The sequence below is a fragment of the Triturus cristatus genome, chromosome 12 (assembly GCF_964204655.1).
Source record: "Triturus cristatus chromosome 12, aTriCri1.1, whole genome shotgun sequence".
Lineage (NCBI taxonomy): Eukaryota > Metazoa > Chordata > Amphibia > Caudata > Salamandridae > Triturus > Triturus cristatus.
The window spans coordinates 91,994,506-92,014,363 of record NC_140595.1 but is presented as its reverse complement, the minus strand read 5'-3'; the positions used below and the strand labels follow the sequence as shown (position 1 = coordinate 92,014,363).

Here is a 19,858-nt window from a genome sequence, read left to right as displayed (position 1 = left end):
CGGGACTGCGCATGCGCGCAGCCTTACGCTAGCGAGACTTAAAAAGGACTAGAGAATGGTGGCCCACATGCTACTACCTCGCCACATGGTCTCAAATGTAAGAATTTCAGATTAAATGATGTGATCTCAATTGCTATTAGTGTTCCTACTGACAGATTAGACATCAAATTATCTCAATAGTAGAATACATAATGAACAAGACAAAAACATCAATGGTACTTACTCTCCACCTGGTCCCGCGAATGGCCTTGGACATGTAGATACAGAGGGCGCTCCCTATAGTCAAACAAAATAAATAAATTACAGGCTTGCAGGAAGAGAAGCCACACAAGATTAGGAATATGCTATTTACCAGAATGCATCTGTTCTCGGCATGTAGAGCTGCAGACCCACACACTTAGGATAGTAGATCGCCATCTGGTGTTGGGCTCGGATGCTTGCAGGTTGTGGTCGTCTTCGGGAGAAGTCTTTGGTCACGAGATAGGTGACTCCTCCCTTGGACGACAGTGCGCATGGGCATCAACTCCATCGTTATTGTTTTTCGCCATGATGGCAAATGATGGAGTTTGTAGAAAAGAGAGAGATGTGTGATGTCTAAGTAAGACAATGCTGGAACAGATACAGGTCCCGGGGAGGTGGGTGGGTGTGTATGGCTCTGGAGCTCTACATGCCAAGAACAGATGCATACTGGTAAGAGGCATATTCCGTTCGAGGCATATGAGCTGCAGATCACACTTAGGATAGACTATATAGCAGTATCTCCCCTAGCGGTGGTCACCTGTATCGGTTGCAGCAATTTGAAATAAAGTTTTAAGGACAGCCTGACGCACAGAAGCTTGCTGCTTTGCTTGCACGTCAACACAATAGTGTTTAGTGAAGGTGTGTTGTAGACCATGTGGCTGCCTTACAAATATCTTCTAATGGAATGTTAGAATGCCATGGAAGCCCCCATTTTGTGTGTGGAATGCGCTCTAGGGGGAACAGTTAGTGTGCGTTTAGCCTTGTGGTAGCATATTTGGATACATTTAATTATCCACCTAGCTATCCCAAATTTGGAAATGGGGTTGCCTTTATGTGGTGGAGAGAAAGCAACAAACAATTGTTTTGTGGAATGATTTGGTTCTGTCAATGTAGTAAAGAAGGGCTCTTTTAACGTCTACGGTATGAAGAGCTCTTTCAGCTACAGAGTCTGGATTTGGGAAGAACTCTGGTAACTCTACTGATTGGTTAAGATGGAACGGAGATACGACTTTTGGAAGGAATTTCGGATTTGTTCTAAGAACCACTTTGTTACGGTGTAATTGTAAGAATGGTTCTTGTATGGTTAAAGCCTGGATTTCACTTACCCTTCTGAGGGATGTGATAGCGATAAGGAAAGCCACTTTCCATGTGAGGAACTGTAGTTCGCATTTATGCAAAGGTTCAAATGGGGGTCCCATGAGCCTTGTAAGAACAATGTTTAGATTCCACACTAGAGAGGGTGGTAATGTGGGAGGAATAATCCTTTTTAGTCCTTCCAAGAAGGCTTTGATCGCAGGTACTATAAAGAATGACAAGTGTAGACTGCTAAGTGGAGACGTATGGATGAGTATGCCAAATTACATCTTTGCAAGTGCAGTAAGTAGCAAATGATGTCCTGGATGGATGCATCCAGTGGGTTTATATAATTGTTAGAGCAATAAATGGCAAATCTCTTCCATTTTGCAGCATAGCAGGCTCTAGTGGTAGGTCTTCTGGCCTCCTTTATAATATTCATGCAGTCTGGGGGCAGGTTGAGGTAACCGAACTCTAGGACTTCAGCAGCCAGATCGCCAGATTCAGTTGACTTGGATCTGGGTGTCTGATTTCTCCATGGTTCTGGGTTAATAAGGACGGGGAGAGACGCAGTTTTGGGTGTGGAACTAGCGAGAGTTCCAGTAGTGTTGGGAATCAGGGTTGGCGTGCCCATGTGGGAGCTACTAGGATCAGTTTGGGAGATAATTGCCTGAGCTTGCGCACCACTAATCGAATGAGTGGGAGAGGCGGAAAAGCGTATGCAAATCTGCCCGACCAGTTTATCCATATCGCATTGCCCTTTGACTCCGGGTAGGGAAACCTGGCGGCGAAGGTTGGGCATTTTGCGTTTGTGTGTGGCGAACAGATCTATGTCTGGTTGGCCCCATTGTTGGAAAAAGGGCAGTAGGACTTGGGGATGTAGTTCCCATTCATGGATCTGTTGTGTTTGGCGACTTAACAGATCGGCAATTTGATTGTGAACCCCTGGAAGGTGTTCTGCAAGCAGGTATATTTTCTGGGGAACAGCCCATCTCCAAATGTTCTGTGCGAGCTGGGACAGCTGGAGAGAATGTGTGCCTCCTTGTTTTTGTATGCAATACATGGCTGTCATGTTTTCTGTCCGTATGAGGACAGTTTTGTTCTGAAGCTGTAGTTGGAATGATTTTAGTGCTAGGAACACAGCTAGCAGTTCCAGGTAATTGATATGGAGCACTTTCTGTTGAGTGGTCCATTTGTCCTGAGTGGTGTGGCCGAGGAGATGGGCTCCCCATCCTGTGAGCGATGAGTCTGTTGTCAGCACTATGTGTGGAAGAGGCTCTAGGAACGGCCACCCTTTGGACAGGTTTGTTATGTTCCACCATTTCAGAGAGCGATGTGTGCGGCTGTCTAACAACACCAGATCTGTAAGTAGTCCGCGAGCCTGGTTCCACTGACGTGCTAGACATTCTTGCAAGGGACGCATTTGAAGTCTTGCATAAGGCACAATGAAGATGCACGACGCCATCATGCCTATGAGTTGCATGAACACTCTTGCTGGAAGGGAGTGTTGGGCTTGAAATTTTGTGATAAGAGCTTGTATATTGGTTATCCTGGCTGGGCTGGGATATGCTAGGGCTGTGGAGGTGTTTATAGTGGCTCCTAGATACTGATGTATGTGAGAGGGTTGGAGATGAGATTTGGGATAGTTTATTGTGAATCCCAAGTTGTGTAAGATTTGGATGGTTTGGGGAGTATGTAGAACACATTTGTTGAATGACTTGGCTTTTATTAGCCAGTCGTCTAGATACGGGAAGACATGAATTTGTTGTCTTCTGAGATGTGGTGCAGCTACTACTGCCAGACATTTTGTGAATACTCTGGGTGCGGTTGTTAACCCGAATGGAAGGACTGTAAACTGGTAGTGTTGTCCGTCCACCACAAACCTTAGATACTTCCTGTGGGCAGGATGTATGGGAATGTGGAAGTAGGCATCCTTGAGATCTAGTGTGGCAAGGATATCGCCTTGTTGCAGTAGTGGGAGCACTGGTTGAAGAGTGATCATATGGAAATGATCCGAGTTGATATACAGATTTAGGGGTCTGAGGTCGAGTATTGGTCTTCGAGTCCCATCCTTCTTGGGGATTAGGAAGTAGAGTGAGTATACCCCTGTACCCTGATGGTCTAAGGGAACTGGTTCTATTGCGTGTTTTAGAAGCAATGAGAGAACCTCTTGTTTGAGGAGCGCAAGATGGTCTGGTGACATGGAACGTTGCTTGGGCAGTATGTGTGTGTGTGGGATAGTTGTGAGTTCCAGGCAGTAACCATACTGGATAATTTGTCTTACCCACTTGTCTGTTGTGATGGAGTTCCAGACCGGTAGGAACTGTTTTAGTCTTCCTCCGACCGGAGTGGAATGGTCTGGGGGGAGTGGAGTAAAGTCACTGTTTTGTGGCAGGGGAGGCACGAGTGTTATTACCTCGACCCTTGTTGTTTCCTCTGTATCTGCCTCTAAAATATCCTCTACTGGGGGATGTTTGTGTAGCGGGTTTGAATGTAGAGGTGTCCCCTCCCATATTTTGGGAGGCTCCTCTATAGAAGGAGCAACGAAAGGAGCCACGTGGTTGGGGAGACTGTAATGCCCCCATGGACTTAGCCGTCTGTGTCCTTCATTTTTTCAAGGGCAGTGTCTACTGCTGGCCCAAAGAGCTGTTCCTGATTGAACGGCTAACTAAGTATGGTAGTTTGTACCTCTGGCTTAAAGCCTGAAATGCGTAGCCACGCAGGTCGAAGGAGCACACTTGTGTTAATTGCTCTAGAGGTGGTGTCTGTGGCGTCAAGCGCACATTTAATTTCTGCATTTGAAATAAGTTTTCCCTCCTGGAGAAGGTCATTTGCCTGGGTCTTATATTGGTCTGCCAGATGATGTAAGAGTCTCTAATTGTTCGTAGTGGGCCGTGTCATAGCGTGCTAGTAGGGCATGGGTGTTGGCAATACGCCAATGATTAGCGGCTTGTGCTTTTGCCAGAGGCTTCTAACAGTTTGGATTCTTTGTTTGGGGGTGGTGTATCTCCTGTAGTTTGGGAGTTGGCGCGTTTCCTAGCATTGGAAACGACCAAAGAGAGTTGCCCTTTGATGTAATTAGGATCTTCAGGGGCAGGTCTATATTTCTTTTCTATCCTTGGGTTGAGAACCCTGGCACGAACGGGGTTCTTTAAACACTTCCGGGGGGGGGGGGGGGGGGGGGGGGGGGGGGGGGGCATCATCCTGTGGAGGTGGTGTATGTGATGGAGAGGGCATAGGTAAGGGTGGTGTAGGTAGAGGGGGTGGGATAGGAGGCAGTATACGAGAGGAAGGAGGCATAGGGAATGTTTCAGAGTCCTTCCTGTTTACAGGAACTGGGGCAGGTAGTGTGTCCAGTTTCTGTTTTTTACAGGGCACCGCGGTGACAGGTCCAGTCTTGGGGTTGATATCAATCTTTTTCTGCCTTGGGTCGATGGGATCTGGATGAAAAAGTTATTGTTCTTCAGGAACAGTCTTTGGTACTGATTTTTTTCGGTTCCGATCAAGGTTTCTGTTGATCGGTGGAGTGTTTGGCTTTAGGAGGCGTATGAGAGTACTTAGCCGTTGGTTTTGGTACCGATGATTGTTTCGGAGCCGAAGGTGCATCTGTGGGCTTGGGAACCTTCGGTGCCGGTTTATCTATTGGCCTTGGTGTTTTCAGGGCCGAAGGCGTTGGAGCCGATTTGGTGCAGAGGGTGCCGGTTGGACAATGACATGCTGTTTGCTCGGTCCCGAGCTACCGGAAGGCTTATGTTTCTTCGGAGCCGAGTCCGGAGGCGGGGCTTCTGAAGTGTGTTTTCAGTCTCGACTGGGGCCAGCAGGCGAAGTCTTGACCAATGCCTTTGGTGGGGTTGGGGCAGGGGCAGTAGTTGCCCAGGAGTGATGGGGTCGTCTGAGTCAGCTGCTTCGGAAATTATTTGTAAATCTTTGGAATCTTCTTCCGGGACATCAGGGCCTTCATCAAAGATGTCTTCTGGTTCCGGAGCTTTTCTCTGTGCCATGATGTGTGTTCAGGTGATAGGCACAGTTGCAGACTTTGTGGTGGTCACTATGGAAATTTTGCTCCACACTGGGGGCATTTTTTGAAAGGCGTCCTTTCCATGAGCTGTAGGCCTCACGGCGTGGATAGGCCCAGCGGCGCGCGTCGACATCCGGAATCGAGCCGATGAAATAGATGTCGAGAATGAAGGTGCTTCGATGTTGTGTGAAGTTTTGCGCTTCGAAAAGCTTGGAATTAATATTTCCAACCGGAGTGGAAAAGTTGCATCCGAACCCAATGGCGGAAAAAACAATCCAACGATAGAGTTGATGCCCATGCGCACTGTCGTCCAAGAGAGGAGTCACCGATCTCGTGACCAAAAACTTCATCCGAAGACAACAACAACCTGCAAGTATCCGAGCCCAACACCAGATGGCGATCTACTATCCTAAGTGTGTCATCTGCAGCTCATATGCCTCGAACATCCAGTTTAGAAGAGTGATGAAACAGCGACCCTCATTTTAAATTTTGTTACACTATAGTAAGTATAGTAACAAAAACAAAAAAACTAAAAAAGAAAAAAAATCACTTACCCAGCTCCAAAGAGGGCTTTCTCCTCATTTGACATGTAACGGCCTCGTGTGGACACAGCAGCTCCACTTAAGCGACTTATCTGTAAGAAATACACCAAGGTTCGTTCACAGAATTTCCGGAAAACAAAATCTCCTTTGATCAAGCTTTGCAGTTTGAAAATTACAGTGAAGAAGTTTTCAAACTGTTTTGTTAAAGATGCTCATCTTTAATTAGTGGCAGTAAATTAATCTAACATTGAAAGAATGGCAAGCCTTTAATATTACACATAGCACGACTAACAATCTCCTGTAATTTGAATGAAAGGCAACACATTACCCGAAAAATGACTTAGGAGTCCGTGATCTCTTGTGGATTCAAACCGGAGTTAGATGTGCTTCAAACTAAACCTGTGCCCAGTAATTAGACACAGAACAAGCACTGAATCCTATGAGCCTTTGAGACCATCCTACTGTTACATAGTAAGGTTCCATTCTTTACAGATAAAACGTTTCAATACCCCTTAGATCTAGCTGCTTCATGCAAAAATGGCAAATTTAATAATGTCAAAAGTGAGCACATTTTCCTTCTATGTTATCTGCACACCCTGCTGTTTAAATAAAGAACTACCCAGGAGAAGAAACCATTCAGGTGTTTTTAATTACTCAGATAATCACCCAATAGGCTCAGTTAACAAGGAATAGTACTTCCCAAGGACACAGGGTAAAAAAAAAAAAAAAATGTCTAAACATGTCCTTTAAAAAAAACAAAAAAAAACAGAGCACATCTAATGGGAATAGATAAATTGCATTCACACCTCATCCTGGGTCTGCCCCTTTGTCAGCAGGTTTCTCGAATTTAAAGGAACGTCATTGATTTCCACCTCTGCTACAACCAAATCATCCTTGACTTTCATGGCTGGTAGAAACTGCAAGAGAAAGTTCTTTAGATCAGAGCATGACAAGATAAGAAGGCACATTGTTTCCATTTAAAAATGCGTCATTTTTTTGAAGAACACCCAATAACCCTTAGGGTGGACTTAACAGTGCAAGACAATATATCTGCCACAACATTTAAGTACTGAGGCAATAAACACCATGGGGACAAGGTAAAAAATCCAAATAACTACAGTAATAAGAAAAGGATCAACCTCGACAAAAATCAAATGGCGTTTCAATTTGTGGACCAACGACCTGTGATTCCATTTCTATATTTGAAAAAGTGGCCACATTTTGTAGGCAGCTTGGCTCCTCGCAATGCTGACTTGCCACAAAAGGCAAGAATACCGCCCAAGATTCAAAGTGGATGTCAGGCTACAAAAAGAATAATTTGCTCTATATATTATTATGATGTGGAAGAAAGAAAGCTCCAAAGAAGAAATGCCACAATCATAAACGTCAATGTGCATTGTATTGAAGTAAAGTCACTCAACCACCAAACAAGCTAATTGAAGAGTAGAAATGCTTATTTCTAGATATCCGCCTATGGGGAGACTGGGTGATGGACAATAGGATGTAAATACCAAACTGTGCACCAGTGAATACTCCGGTTTCTTAGCGAGCAACTGGCAAGAACCACTGGAGTGGTGCCAGTCTGGTATCAAGTTCAATAAAAACAACTTAGGAGAAATAATTTTAAAATAAACATGGCTTAATACATTTACAGAAACATTTCGCCTTCAGGGAATACGAATGTATTCTTTCCACCTACAGCCCAAGTTTGAACACAAAGTTTTGAATCAGATCTGCTTGTTTTTCACCAGCACCCTACTATCTAGCGTAACAGCTAAGGAAGCTGTAGCCCTGCATATAACCTATCAATTTATGCCAAACCCATTCCCAACTAGATATTAATGTTTACCAGTTTGAGAGTGCAGCAGCTCCAACAGGAAATAATAAAAAGTTGTACCAAAGTTCAACATTTCTGAAAGCGAAAAGAAAGGAGTGATCTCCATACTTGTCTATACCAGCCAACGGGATCGAAGGAGGTTTCCCAACTGTAACATGGAGACACTACCTAATATCTGATCTATCATGCAGAAAGAATTTGCAAACCAGACTGACAAATGATGGCTTTGATTGCACTCTAACAAACATGCGAGTCTAAGAACAACGTACTAGGTGTTACTATTGCCAACTTCAATAGTACTCATTCTAATGGCCATGAAAATATGTAAGGCGGAGATGAACAAGTTACTTACCTTTGGTAACACTTTTTCTGGTGGATACAGTATCTTCCTGTGGATTCCTCACCTTTTGAATACCCCCTGTGCCAGCATTTCCCGGAAATTCTTTCCTAGCTCTCCCACGTCGACGATGACGCCATAATAGCATGGCTCCGCTCGCGACTCCGTATGACGTCAAGCAGAGCCATAAGAAGAGCTAGTCGGTGTGCTGACGTCAGTTCCACCCATTTTTTCCAGGCAAACGGGTGGACCGACACATTTTCACATGTATACACAGTATACAAAATATACATATACAAATGCATAACCAATACAAGCATGGAACAGGGCAACAGACCAAACATTTCCCATTATTAAAACTTAAGCTTGAAAAAGACATTAAAAACATCCATCTCAAATAGTTAAGGCATTTTTTGGTAGAAACAGGTGGACAACGGGGAGGTGGGTGCGACAGTGAGGAATCCACGGGCAGATACAGTATCCACAAAAAAAGCGTTACCAAAGGTAAGTAACTTGCTCTTCTGATGGATTCTTCGGCCTGTGGATTCCTCACCTTTTGAATAGAATCCCAAAGCCGTACCTCTCCCGGAGGAGGGTGTGCACCTGACTAGACCAAAAAAATCTTCGAATCAAAGTAGTAATCCTTTGCAAAGGTGTGGAGGGAGGCCCACATTGCCGCTTTACAATTAGCAATAACAGGAGCACCTCTAGCCAAAGCAAAAGATTTAGCTCTGGTGGAATGAGCTCCGATACCTTCAGGCGGTTCCTTCTTGGCCAAGGCGTAGCAGATCTTTATGCACAAGGTGATCCACCTGGAGAGAGTCCGCTTGTGCACAGCTTTGCCTTTCATCCGCCAAAATATAGCCCACGAAGAGCTGATCATCCAGTCTCAGATCCTTTGTTCTGTCCAAATAAAAGCAGACAGCTCTCTTAGGATTCAGGCGATGAAGTCTCTCCTACTCCTTGAAAGGGTGAGGGGGAGGATAGATGGTAGGTAAAGTAATGGACAGTCCCAAATGAAAAGGAGTAACCACCTTTGGAAGGAAAGCAGCCCTGGTCCTTAGAACCAACTTAGCTGCATGAATGGTCAAGAATGGAGGTTTAGAACTAAGAGCCTGAAGCTCACTTACCCTCCTGGCCGAGGTATTGGCAATCAAGAAAAAAGTCTTAAAAGAGAGAAGCCTAAACGGGCAAGTATGAAGAGGCTCAAAAGGAGAACCCATTAAAAAAGTAAGAACAAGCTTTAAATCCCACTGAGGCATAATGAACAGAGTGGGAGGAAACCCATGAGTAAGTCCCTTAATGAACCTCATAACAATGGGGGACTTAAATAAAGACGGCTGGTCCGGCAAACATAGAAAAGCCAACAAATAGCCCTCAACAGTGGCCACAGCACAACCCTGCTGGGCCAAGAAAAGCTAAAATTGAAGAACATCTGACAAGTGGGCCTTCAAAGAATCAATGAACCTCACTCCACACCATTTGACAAATCTAGACCATCTGGAGGAATAAATAGATTTAGTGGAGTGTCGCCAGGATGATAAAATAACATCCACCACATAGGGCGGGAGAGAGAAGGAACTCAGGCTGCCCCGTTCAATCTTCAGACATGAAGGCGCAGGCTCTGGAGGTAGGGGTGTAGAACCTGCCCCTGCGACTGGAGTTCTGCACTGAGAGGGAGACGGAGCGGAGAGTGCGAGGAGCGTTGAAGAAGATCTGTGTACCACACCCTTCTTGGCCACTCCGGTGCGATCAATATGACTTGAGCCCGGTCTAGGCGAATGTTCCTCAGAACCTGAGGAAATCAAGGGTATGGGAGGAAACGCGTAAAGAAGTTACAAGCTCCAATCCAATTGAAACGGGTCCCCCAGCGCTTCCCACATCAGCTACTGGAGACTGCATAACAACGGGCAGTGAACGTTCTGGTAATTGGCAAACAGGTCCAACCGAGGAGACCCCCACATTTCGAAGATGTGATGGACCACCTACGGATAAATCTCGTGATCAGCTGAGTAATGCCGACAGACTGTCCGCACAAACATTCAGCACACCGGCTAGATGATTTGCAAATACACAAATCTGATGGTCCTGAGCCCAGGACCAGAGTCGCAGAGCCTCTTGACAGACGATACGACCCTACACCTCCCTGTATGTTGATCTACCACATTGCGCTAGTGTTGTCTGTCTGAACCGACGGACCGTGAAGGGAAGGCAAGCCTTTAGTGCCAAACTGATGTGACGCAACCTTTCTTCTGGACACCAAAGACCTTTGAACTCAAGATTCCCCCAGATGAGCAACCCACCCTAGGGTGGAGGCATCCGTGATCACTGTGGCCACCGGCAGAGGAGGCTGAAAGGGCTTTCCCCGAGACAAATTGCCCTGCACACCCCACCACGTCAGCTCCGCTGCACCACCTATGGAGATTCTGACCGTCTCCCCCTAGATCTCCATTGTGTTGAAACCACTGCCTGCGGAGGCACCACTGGAGTGCCCTCATGTGCCAACGTCCATGACTGACCAACAGTATGCAGGAAGCGAACAGACCGAGCAGGCGTAGAACCTACAGGACTGGAACAACCGCTCCATCATGAAACAAAGGAATCATCTCCTGAATGTCGAGAATCCTCTGCGGAAGCGGAAACGCCCGACATACAGTAGTGTCCAGTATTGCCTCTATGAACAGGCAGCGCTGAGAAGGCACCAGGTGAGATTTGGGTACATTTATCAAGAAACCCAAGTTGAACAACAGTTGCGTTGTCGCTTGCAAGTGGCACAATACCAACTCCGGAGACTGCTTTCAACAGCCAGTCGTCCAGGTAGGGGAAAACAGGAACCCCTGACCTTCTGAGATGTGCAAGCTACCACCGCCATCAGCTTTGTAAAGACTCGAGGAGCGGAAGTCAGACCGAACAGAAGAACAGCAAACTGATGGTGCTGCGATCCTAGCGTGAACCGTAGATACATCCGATGCGACTTCAGGATGGGAAGATGAAAATACGCATCCTGCAGATCGATTGATGCAGCGCAAGAAGAACCTGAGCCATGGTCAACATTGTGAACTTTTCCTGCCTGAGGTTAAGATGTAAAAATCCTGAGGTCCAAGATCGGCCTCAATCGACCGTCCTATTTGGGGATCAGGAAATACCAGGAGTAGCACCCCAGACCCCTTTCATGCTCCAGAACCACCTCTATGTAACAAGGTAAGAACTTACAGCTGCAAAACCAGCAAGTGGTCCTCTGAACACCAACCCTGGCGAGGAGGGTAAGAAGGAGGAAACAAAAAAAAAAAGGGGGGGGGGGGGGTGTACACATTCTCTACAAGAATCTTAACCTTTACGGTGCGCATGACAGAACGGTTCCGTCATGAGCGTCGGTTGAGCTGTGCTCATGACGGAACCGTTCCGTCATGACCATGCCCGCGCAAGAAACGGTCAGCGCTGAGCGGGAATCGGCGCCGCATCGAAGAGGTTAAGTAATTGATTTCCAATCTTGTAGGAAAAGTGGGACACCCGACCTCCTACCGGACCAACGAGTTCTAAGATTTGGGGGGGGGGGGGGGGGGGGCATCTAGAACTGCTTTCCAGTGGCGGGGGGAGGGGGGGGGGGGGGGGGGGGAAGAGGATTGCTGTCGAGGGGCTCCTCTAAGACAGCCCCTGTACATTTGTACAAAGGATTCTGCTGCTGGCCCTGTTGAGGTTGCTGGCGGCCACGAAAGGAAGCAGCCCTTCCAAATCCACAATACCGCTTGTAGCCGTATCCTTTAGACTGCGTTTGAGGGCCCAGAGATCTTGCAGTCGCTCTGCTATCCTGAAAGCGTTGTATGACAGAGTCCGCTTTAATGCCAAAAAGTTTCGAGCCATCAAAGGGCAAATCCAACAGGGTTGCCTGAACATCAGGAGAAAATCCAGATGACCTCAACCAAGCTCGTCTTCTTGTTGCTACAGAAGACCCCATCACACGAGCCACAGAGTCAGCCGTGTCCAGACCAGATTGTATAACTTGACGGGCCGCAGCCCGAGAGTCACAGAGAGCCTCCAGGAAATTATTCCGATCATCCTCAGGTAATTTTGGAGCCAGCTGCTTGACTGAGTCCATAAGAGCATGGATATATCTCCCAAGTAAACAGGTAGCATTAGTGGACTTTAATGCAATACTCACAGAATCAAATACTTGCTTTGCAGATTGCTCCATTTTTTTTAGAATCCCTATCCCCTGGAATAGTTGGGAATGAACCAGAAGATTGTTTTGAGCAAGAGGCCTGGACCACAAGACTTTCAGGTGATGATGCAATGAAAAACTCCGGATCCCCAGCAGCTGGTCTGTACCTTCTTGCAATGGACCTGGAAACTGCTGGAGCAGTCAAGAGTTTTTGCTAGACTTATAAAATAGGCTCAGTTAAGGCTTCATTGAAGGGCAGAAGAGGCTTCAGCTGAAGGTAACTGCAGATCATGCAACTCAGCTGCTTTCCTCATTACAACATGATATGGAGCAACATCCTGTAATACCCCAGCCTTCGGAGATGAGAGTTCATACTCAGGGGAAGTATCCAACCCACTGGCCTCCTGTAATCCTTCAAACTCGTCCACAGATTCAACAATTTCCCCTTCCTCCTGTTCCATTCTATATTCCTCTTCCTCAAGCAGCCTTTGTGCATCTCTCCTAGAGCGCGGCTTCAGAATCGGTGGCGCCGGTGACTACGCCATCGGCGTCGATGGAGGACCTTCAGTTTCAAACCTCGGCGGCGATCGAATTCAAGGTGGCGCCGACTCGACAGCTGAAGGAGTCCAAGGAACCGGAGTGAAAGACCTTGGCGTCAGAAAATTCCACGCCGGAGTAGTCGGCAAGAATGGCACAAAGGGCGCCTGGGCATACTGGTGAGGTACACCCAAATTAAAGGCCAAAGGACCCACGGGGCCAGAAAGTGCAGCAGATGGGTTAGGGGCTCTGGCAAACATGCCAAACCTTGCATTTAAAAAATGCGTAGGGTCCGTGCCAGGATCAGGAAAAGGAGGATATGGATCCGTACAGTGCATGTGCGCGGGTGCCGCACTTTTCCGCAATTACTTTCACGGCCGCTTTGATGTTTGATCGCGATGACTCGCGGCCACACTGCTGCTTGTTCATGTATGCAATGATAAACATTCTGGCTTTAGTTGCTTCTTGATCCTTCCAAGCTCTCTTGTAGTTGTAATTTTGGAATGTAGTCTCTGGCTGTTGTTCTTGAATGTATTTATTTATGAATTTAGGACCCTTGCATAGTCACTTCATTTTGGCAACTTCAAAATACTGTGATAGTGTGCCCTGCTTGCAGCTTTCGCGGCTGTTATCAGAATGGTATGATAACTGTTTCATAAAATGGAGTTCCATCATGCATGTATGTGCTCAGTGTGAGCATTCCAGTCTTTTTAGGTTTGGCTTGACCTGTCATTTGCCATATGTGATTAATCGAAAAAGCGTTGGGAAGCTCTGCAAAGGGGCTTTGGCTCAGTCCACATATTGATTCTCTTTCCTACAACAATGTATTGGCAAGAAGTTGTTTGCCGACACCAAAAAGTACTTGTTGCACCCGTATTTGGCTTTTGAGATGTTTCCCCTCACCGAAAAAGACTAACATGCAAATAATAATAATGACATCTGCTTCAACAAAGCCGCAACACATCATAAGGGCAGCAGCTCGTCCTTTCTTTAGGTCAATGCTGTGCCTGTTGCCATTTTCTTATTCTTTGTTTTATGTTTGTGCTCCCACACCATCTAGTAGGGGCTGGTGGAAGGGTTTTCTGTGAGCTAAAGGGGGTGAGACTAGCCCTCATCACTTTTCCGCTGGTGCTGCAGGAGCAAATGAAGAATCAGATGCAAGAGTTGCTGGAGAGTGACAATCCGTCATTATGGCAGACAGTGACTTCTGTTGTCTCTTCCTCTCCCGCTGTGCCCTGCTCATTCTCAGGGCCAGCCTTCTCCACCTCTGACTTCTTTTGTGCTGCCCTCGTTTTTCCTATCCATTCCTACTGTTACCTACTCTCCACAAAGCTGCCTTCCTCCATCTCTTGGGATCTATCAGACTCCCATCATGCTGCCCCTATTTTTCTGTGTTATCTCTGCTGCCCCTGTGTGTCTTTGTGAATATCTGAGTGAGTGCAGTATTAGCCAGGGTGAGCAGTATGACTGTGTGCTTGCATAGACCAGGGACATCTTAAGGATTTTGGGGTTTATTGGCCAAACTTAATTGTGGACCCCCTGCTTGCAACAACCTTCAATCTATTATACATTTCAGCTCCATCCTGACCTTGGCAACTACAGTGGAATCATTAACAAACCTCTTGCTTGGCCAGCCTATCTCTGGGCACAACCATGCAACAAACTGTTTCTCTCGGGCTGGCCAGCACCAGTGAAGCAGAATGACTAGCAGCATGACCAAGTCAGCTGCATATGGTGAAGTGGAATGGTGTCAACTTTTGGGCCTGCACGTATGGAGGGTGCACTCCAGCCTCTGTTGCATGAGGAGTAGGGATCCTGAGTCAGCACTATGCTGGGATTGCACTGCCCTGCAGAGGCTCCACATGGACAGTGACGTGGCCTAAAATCTTGGCCTACCCTGGGGTTCTGCCTTGTTGAAAGCAGTCTTCAGCTGCATCAGAAGAACAGAAAGACTAGTGTCATGTCCAAACCATATACCTGCAAAGTGTGGTATAGTTGGTCTGTCGCCTCCATTCAGACATACAGTGCTAATGGGTGCTTTTGTTTACTACACTGCGTCTGCTGCGTGGGACTGGTATTTAGAGTCTGGTGGTAATAGGCTGTGATCATACCTGTCCTGCAACAGCTAAAAAAAAGTGATGCATTCACAAAGTTAGCACACAATGCCAGTCTACTGTGCTTAATCTAATAGGTATTATCGTTTAACCATTTATTTCTATCAGGTAGGGGCCAAAATCGGTGGACAGCCTGAGCTGGCTAAAAAAAACAAGCATTGACATTGCCAATAGGTCTCGCCTTTGGGACCTTATAAGTGTTTAGCCCGGATGTTATTGCACCAAGGATATTGTGCTGCATAACTAAATACTTAGAAGGTCCCAAAAGCGAGACCTATTGGCTATGCCAATGCTTGTTTGTAGTATTTGTTCTGCAGGGCATGGCCATTCTTGGGTGAGAGGCATAGCTGCTTGGTCCAGACTGATCCAGACACCGCAACTGCCCGCTGGGGTTCTCCAGACTGGGAGTTTCCCACCAACAGAAGCCCCCCCCAGACCTACTTGATGCAGGCCGCAGCATGACCATATCAGTAGGCACCGTGCCGCCTAGCTTGCCCCTTGCCTCCAGTTCCTGCTTGTTCCAGTGACACTACACCTATCCAGACTCAATGTTCTTCCCGCTAACAAAAACCCCACCTACCACAGGACCTACTTAATGCAGGCTGCAGCAGGCCACGTAGTAGACGCGAGCGTTAAAGGCAAGCCAGTCCGAGTCTGTAACACACCCATCGGCACAAACCCTGGCCCTCCTGCCCCCCCCCCCCGAAGATACATCATCGCCAAGCTCTACACCCTCAACCCCAGCAACAAACACTGCCACCGTGCCAACCCACGCTACGCGATAGTACCTTACACCTGCACCCATTGCCACTTCACCTGTCACAGTCCACACACCCAACACACCAGACTCCACATGAACAAAAAAAAAACAAAAAAAAAACGTGCATGCATCCTTCAACACACGCTCACAATGCAAGCATTCCACTTAATTATGGGACCTCATTGCCACCCTCACATCCGAATATTCTCCATCACTGAGACCTAGCTCAACCTCACATCCGCCAAAGCGAGCCCAAACGGATCTTAAAAACAATAATTATTACTCACCAGGACCACACCAAAAATGCAGGAGGAGAAAAAGCCATCGTCCACAAAGAGACCGTACAGTGTACCATGTACCACCACCACCACCACTACCCCCCCCCCCCCCCCCCCCGGAACATCTCAACTTCAAGCTTGAAGCTCACGACAAGACAACCAGAGGCACCCACCCATACTGACCCCCAGGCCCGCCCACATTCCAGCTTCTGCAACACCATCGCAGACTTCATAGTACCCCTAGTGGTCGATTCCAAGGACTAAACCTTCCCCGGCGACCTAAATTTACACATCTACAACCAAATGACAAAAACACTGCATATCTCCTTAACAGTATGAGCAGCCTCGGATTGACCCAGATCACCCAAGACCCTACACACCACAGGACACACGCTAGACCCAATGTTCACCTCCAGCAAGTGTTAAATGGAGCCATGTCATAGAACTCACATGGACTGATCACTTTGTCGTCCACTTTAGCATCACCAGCCACTGCACTGCCACCCCCAAGATGACCAACGCCCTCCACTGATGGTAGAATAAAGTCTCAGAGACCAGCTGGACGAATGCCTCAACACCTCCAACCGTCATTAACCTTGTACAAAGAGTGAAAAACTTAAATGCATCGTCCCAATCAAGAGCAACATCCAGGTAAAATCCTCCAAAAAGGCCAGTTGGTACACCCAAGAACTCAGAACAGCGAAACGAGACAGAAAACAGTTGGAGAGGGGATGGCGTACTAGCAAGTACACTCCCAACAGGGCAGCTTTCAAGACCTCTCTCACAACCTCTACCGCGGCCTGCAAAGGGCAACAAAGACAGCTCTTACGGCATGCATCGAAAACAGCAGCAACACCAACAGGAAATTTTCAACATTATTAAAGAATTCTGCAACCCGGCTGCCAGCAAAAACGACATCACTCGCTCACAGGAGCTGTGCGACAACTTAGTCCATTTCTTCCATGACAAGATCAGGACCATATACAGAAAGTTCAAACCCCAGCCCACACCTACGGACTTCGACAGATGCACCACCACCGAAACTGACCACCTTCACCATGAAATCCATCCACTTGGGAGCTCCCACAGACCCATGCCCACAGCAAATCTTCAAACTTGGAAACCAAAGGATCTGCTAGGAACTCACCACCCTATTCATCATCACTATACATTTCCAGATGCCTGGAAACACACCAAAGTCATACCACAACCCAAAAAACCCTCTGCCGACCCCATCAAACTCAAAAACCTCCAGCCAATCTCCACGCTCCCAGCAAAGGTACTGGAAAAGATAATCTACAATCAACTCCTGACACACCTGGAGCAGAACCAGCTACTCAACGCCTCGGATCCGCAGCAATCACAGCTCCAACGACCGCCAACCATCCCAACCTAGGAGAAACAGAAGCTTTGATCCGCCTCAACATCACTGTATCCTTCGACATCGTATCCTACCACACATCGGCATCCAAGGGGGCGCGCTCAGATGTATCACCTCCTTCCTCACCGGAAGAACCCAGCGGACCCACCTCTGAACCCAAGGAGATAATCTGCGGTGTCCTTCAGGGCTCATCCCTCTGGCCCACGCTCTTAAACACACATGACCACACTGGTCAACATAGTCAGATCCCACGGCCTCAACATGATTTCCTGCGCAAACGACAACTCATCTTCTCACTCACAGATGATCCCACCACCACCAGAACCAACTTCCACAGATACAGGACAAACATCACCGACTAGATGAAGGACAACTGCCTGCAGCTGAACATAGACAAGACCAAAGTACCGCTCTTTGGCAACAGCAGCAACACATGGAATGACTCCTGGTGGCCATTAGACCTAGGACCCGCACCCACTGCCTCCAACCACACCAGAAACCTCTGAATCATTGACAACACGCTCACCATGCAATCACAGATAAATGCCATCTCCTCTGCCTGCTTCCTCAAACTACTCATGCTACATAAGACCTTCAAGTGGCTACCCCTACACACAAGATTCACTGTGACCCAAGCCCTCCTCACCAGACAGGACCTAAGCCTCTCCACGCACCTCCAGACTATCATATCACTTCCGGAATTCCAAATGGCCCAGTGATTAGTGGCGGCCTCTAAATCGTGACTAATTGATAGCAACGGTGGTTAAAAATATTTATCTCTGGTAGTTTTATGACAAATTAACTTACAAAATTACTCTGGCTCCAGGGCCTATGTGTAGAATCGATACAGCTGGTCATGTCCAGCCCGTCTTTCAAATACACTTGTTTCAATACTCTGCTGTTTCCATGTATCGGAAGGCAATACCCATAGTAAAGACAAGGGAAAGCCATGCCTCTTACTGCTGAGTGTACCTCTGATGTTTATCACTGCTCCCTGTCCTCAGACTCCCCAAGCAGGCAGTAGTAAAATGCTGCCAGTAAAGAAGAAACAGTGCTCTAATGCCTGTGCAAAGGTTTCACCTAAAAAACAGAGGTACTTAATGACGTCCAATTATTCAAAGCAAGTCACAAGACGTCATTTTTTTTTACACTGAAGAAACAAGGGAACTAACAAATGCAACAGGGAGAAAATGCTAGCCGATGCCATTTTTCACAGAAATTTAAATTACGCAGGCATCATGGAAGTTCACAAATAGAATGCAAATTTTGTGGACCCCGGAATCGCGATATGCTGGAGTGTCAATATAACTGGCCAATTGAAAACTATAACAAGAAAGCCCTGAGCTCCAGGCAACTTCATTAATACACTTTTAATGTCACTAGTGATGTTACACAAATGTCACCGCCTATGTCCATCCAGCTATTGTACTGCAGCATTAATATAGCACCCACTACGCCTACGTGGGGTGCTGAAGCCCTCGCTTATATGAATAGCATGCTACACCATATAAGGTGTGTGGATGGATGTTTTGATCCTATATCAGAAGTGTTTTATGTTGTGCGATCACTTCTACGATTTTTAACTATACCAGATATAACCAGCAAAAGTATGAAAGACATACACTACTCCAATAGACATCAACCTGAAAGAACAATGCAATAGATTTTATGCACGATCCAGGCTAAACCGCAGAAGCCTGCAAGATAGGTGGTTATACGATTTCTGCATTACTGGAAAATAAATGGGGGAAAATTACCTTATCAGCAGCTTGGGAGGGTACTAGCTTGCCCTTTGCTACAAGCATGGCATTGATTTTCCTTGCCACTGCAGCAGCGGCATCCAAAGCTCCTGAGGGCGTAGAAATACTGTCAGAATCTTTCTTCACAGAAGATGAATCTCGGTTGCCTGTATTCTGAGAAAGTGATTCCTGGTAGCGGGCGTTTCCAGAATTTGAGCCCTGATAGGCAATATTGCCAGGAAAGGATTGTCCAATACTGCTAGAAGATGAACCTTGATAACTGTATCCAGCATTCCCAGCAGGTGAATTCTGGTAGCCAGGATTTCCAGATAGACCTTGGAAGTTTTGGAAAGTACTACCAGCCTGAGACATAGTAGCAGTGTTGCTGTGTGCCATGGTGTTGGCATAGGACTGGGATGAAGGAAAGTCACCAGGAACATCCCACTTACTGCGACGCCTAAGAAAAACCAAACATAAGATGGATTACGCCTTTATCAGTAAAAGAGTGCACAAATCATTGCATCAGTAAACAGAGTTCAAAAGACTACAGAAATGACATTCTTGTAACTCGCACTGATACCTTATCTCTCAGCTCTTTACCCAATCAGAAAGACTGACAAATTCACCACTAAGGACAAAGTGGAGAAACAATGAAAAAACAAGCATTGTAAAAGTCAACTGGTATGGCCTATAAGCTCTATTGGCTTTCCCAATGATTTTAGCCATGCTGTACAGCAAAGTGGCTGCTGCGCAGCTTGCCCGAAATTGGTTACGTAAATATACATATATATATATATATATATACACATATATATACATACATATACATACACACACACTGA

The 19,858-nt window shown here is 46.7% G+C and overlaps 1 protein-coding gene across 4 annotated transcripts in view; it reads right to left on the bottom strand.

The window, feature by feature from the left end:
- Positions 1 to 19,858, bottom strand: part of KHDC4 (KH domain containing 4, pre-mRNA splicing factor) — a 77,080-nt gene that overhangs the window by 50,064 nt on the left and 7,158 nt on the right. For all 4 annotated transcript variants that reach the window (XR_014972150.1, XR_014972151.1, XM_085638261.1 and 1 more), the window contains 4 exons: positions 19,035 to 19,473; positions 6,681 to 6,791; positions 5,887 to 5,966; positions 224 to 276 (listed from right to left, as the gene is read on the bottom strand). Coding sequence is in view for 2 of the 4 variants with exons in the window: in XM_085638261.1 (XP_085494387.1) it covers positions 224 to 276; positions 5,887 to 5,966; positions 6,681 to 6,791; positions 19,035 to 19,473 (683 nt within the window). In the remaining 2 variants the exon portion in view is untranslated. The remainder of the gene's footprint in view (positions 1 to 223; positions 277 to 5,886; positions 5,967 to 6,680; positions 6,792 to 19,034; positions 19,474 to 19,858) is intronic.